This window comes from Poecilia reticulata, linkage group LG19 (assembly GCF_000633615.1).
Source record: "Poecilia reticulata strain Guanapo linkage group LG19, Guppy_female_1.0+MT, whole genome shotgun sequence".
Lineage (NCBI taxonomy): Eukaryota > Metazoa > Chordata > Actinopteri > Cyprinodontiformes > Poeciliidae > Poecilia > Poecilia reticulata.
The window spans coordinates 111691-112626 of NC_024349.1; the positions used below are offsets into that span (position 1 = coordinate 111691).

At 54.4% G+C, this 936-nt stretch overlaps 1 protein-coding gene across 1 annotated transcript in view; it reads left to right on the top strand.

The window, feature by feature from the left end:
* Positions 1–936, top strand: part of trrap (transformation/transcription domain-associated protein) — a gene marked incomplete at its 5' end in the record, with an annotated part of 63080 nt that overhangs the window by 41144 nt on the left and 21000 nt on the right. The window contains 2 exons of the mRNA XM_017310672.1: positions 136–248; positions 338–560. Coding sequence (XP_017166161.1) covers positions 136–248; positions 338–560 — 336 coding nt within the window. The remainder of the gene's footprint in view (positions 1–135; positions 249–337; positions 561–936) is intronic.

Below are 936 nucleotides of genomic sequence, written 5' to 3' on the forward strand. Positions count from 1 at the left end.
GCCTGTGATACTGTATCCGCCGGTTTCTCTGGATTAATCGTGCGGTTTATGGATTTTCCTGGCAAACCTTTCAGTAGGCATCGTTTATGTTGTTGTTGTCATGGAAACCGCTGAGTGTGTCTCCATGTTGCCCAGGCCCAGGAGAGCTACGAGAAGGCCATGGAGAAGGCCAGGAAGGAGCATGAACGCAGCAACGTGTCTCCAGCCATCTTCCCTGAGTACCAGCTGTGGGAGGATCACTGGATCCGGTAACGTTTCAGCCGCGCTGTGAAAAGCCGCYCTGTGGCCAGCAGGACTTTAAGTGGATCAGCTGGTTCTACTGTTTGTTTCTGTGCAGCTGCTCCAAGGAGCTGAACCAGTGGGAGCCGCTGACCGAGTACGGCCAGTCCAAAGGCCACTGCAACCCCTACCTGGTGCTGGAATGCGCCTGGAGGGTCTCCAACTGGAGCGCCATGAAGGAGGCGCTGGTCCAGGTGAGCAGCAGGCCGCCATGTCGGCTCCTGTGGGAAACCCCGAGGATAAGCGCAGGGGCTGTGACTTCTGCTGGGCGTCCGACCCACGTTTATTAGACGGTAGAAACTCCTGAGTTTCATGTCCAGCAGGAAAAACTCACTGAATTCTGGGAAAATCTGGGATTTATTATGGATTCTGGTTCATTAGCTTCAGCGTTTCCATGGCGATCGCAGAGCGCTAGCAGCATTAGCTAGCAGCATTAGCTAGCAGCATTAGCTAGCAGCATTAGCTTCCTCTGCGTTTTATTGCCTCTCTGGTTTCTGATGCAAATTAAACCAAGAGCAGCGTTAATGGGAGCAACCAGAAGCAACCAGTGCCGTCCAGCCGGAGGGAAACATCAGCTTCCTCCCACCTGCCCCTAATCCTCCTGCCCCTAATCCTCCTGCCCCTCATACACCTGCCCCTCATCCTCCTGCCCCTCAT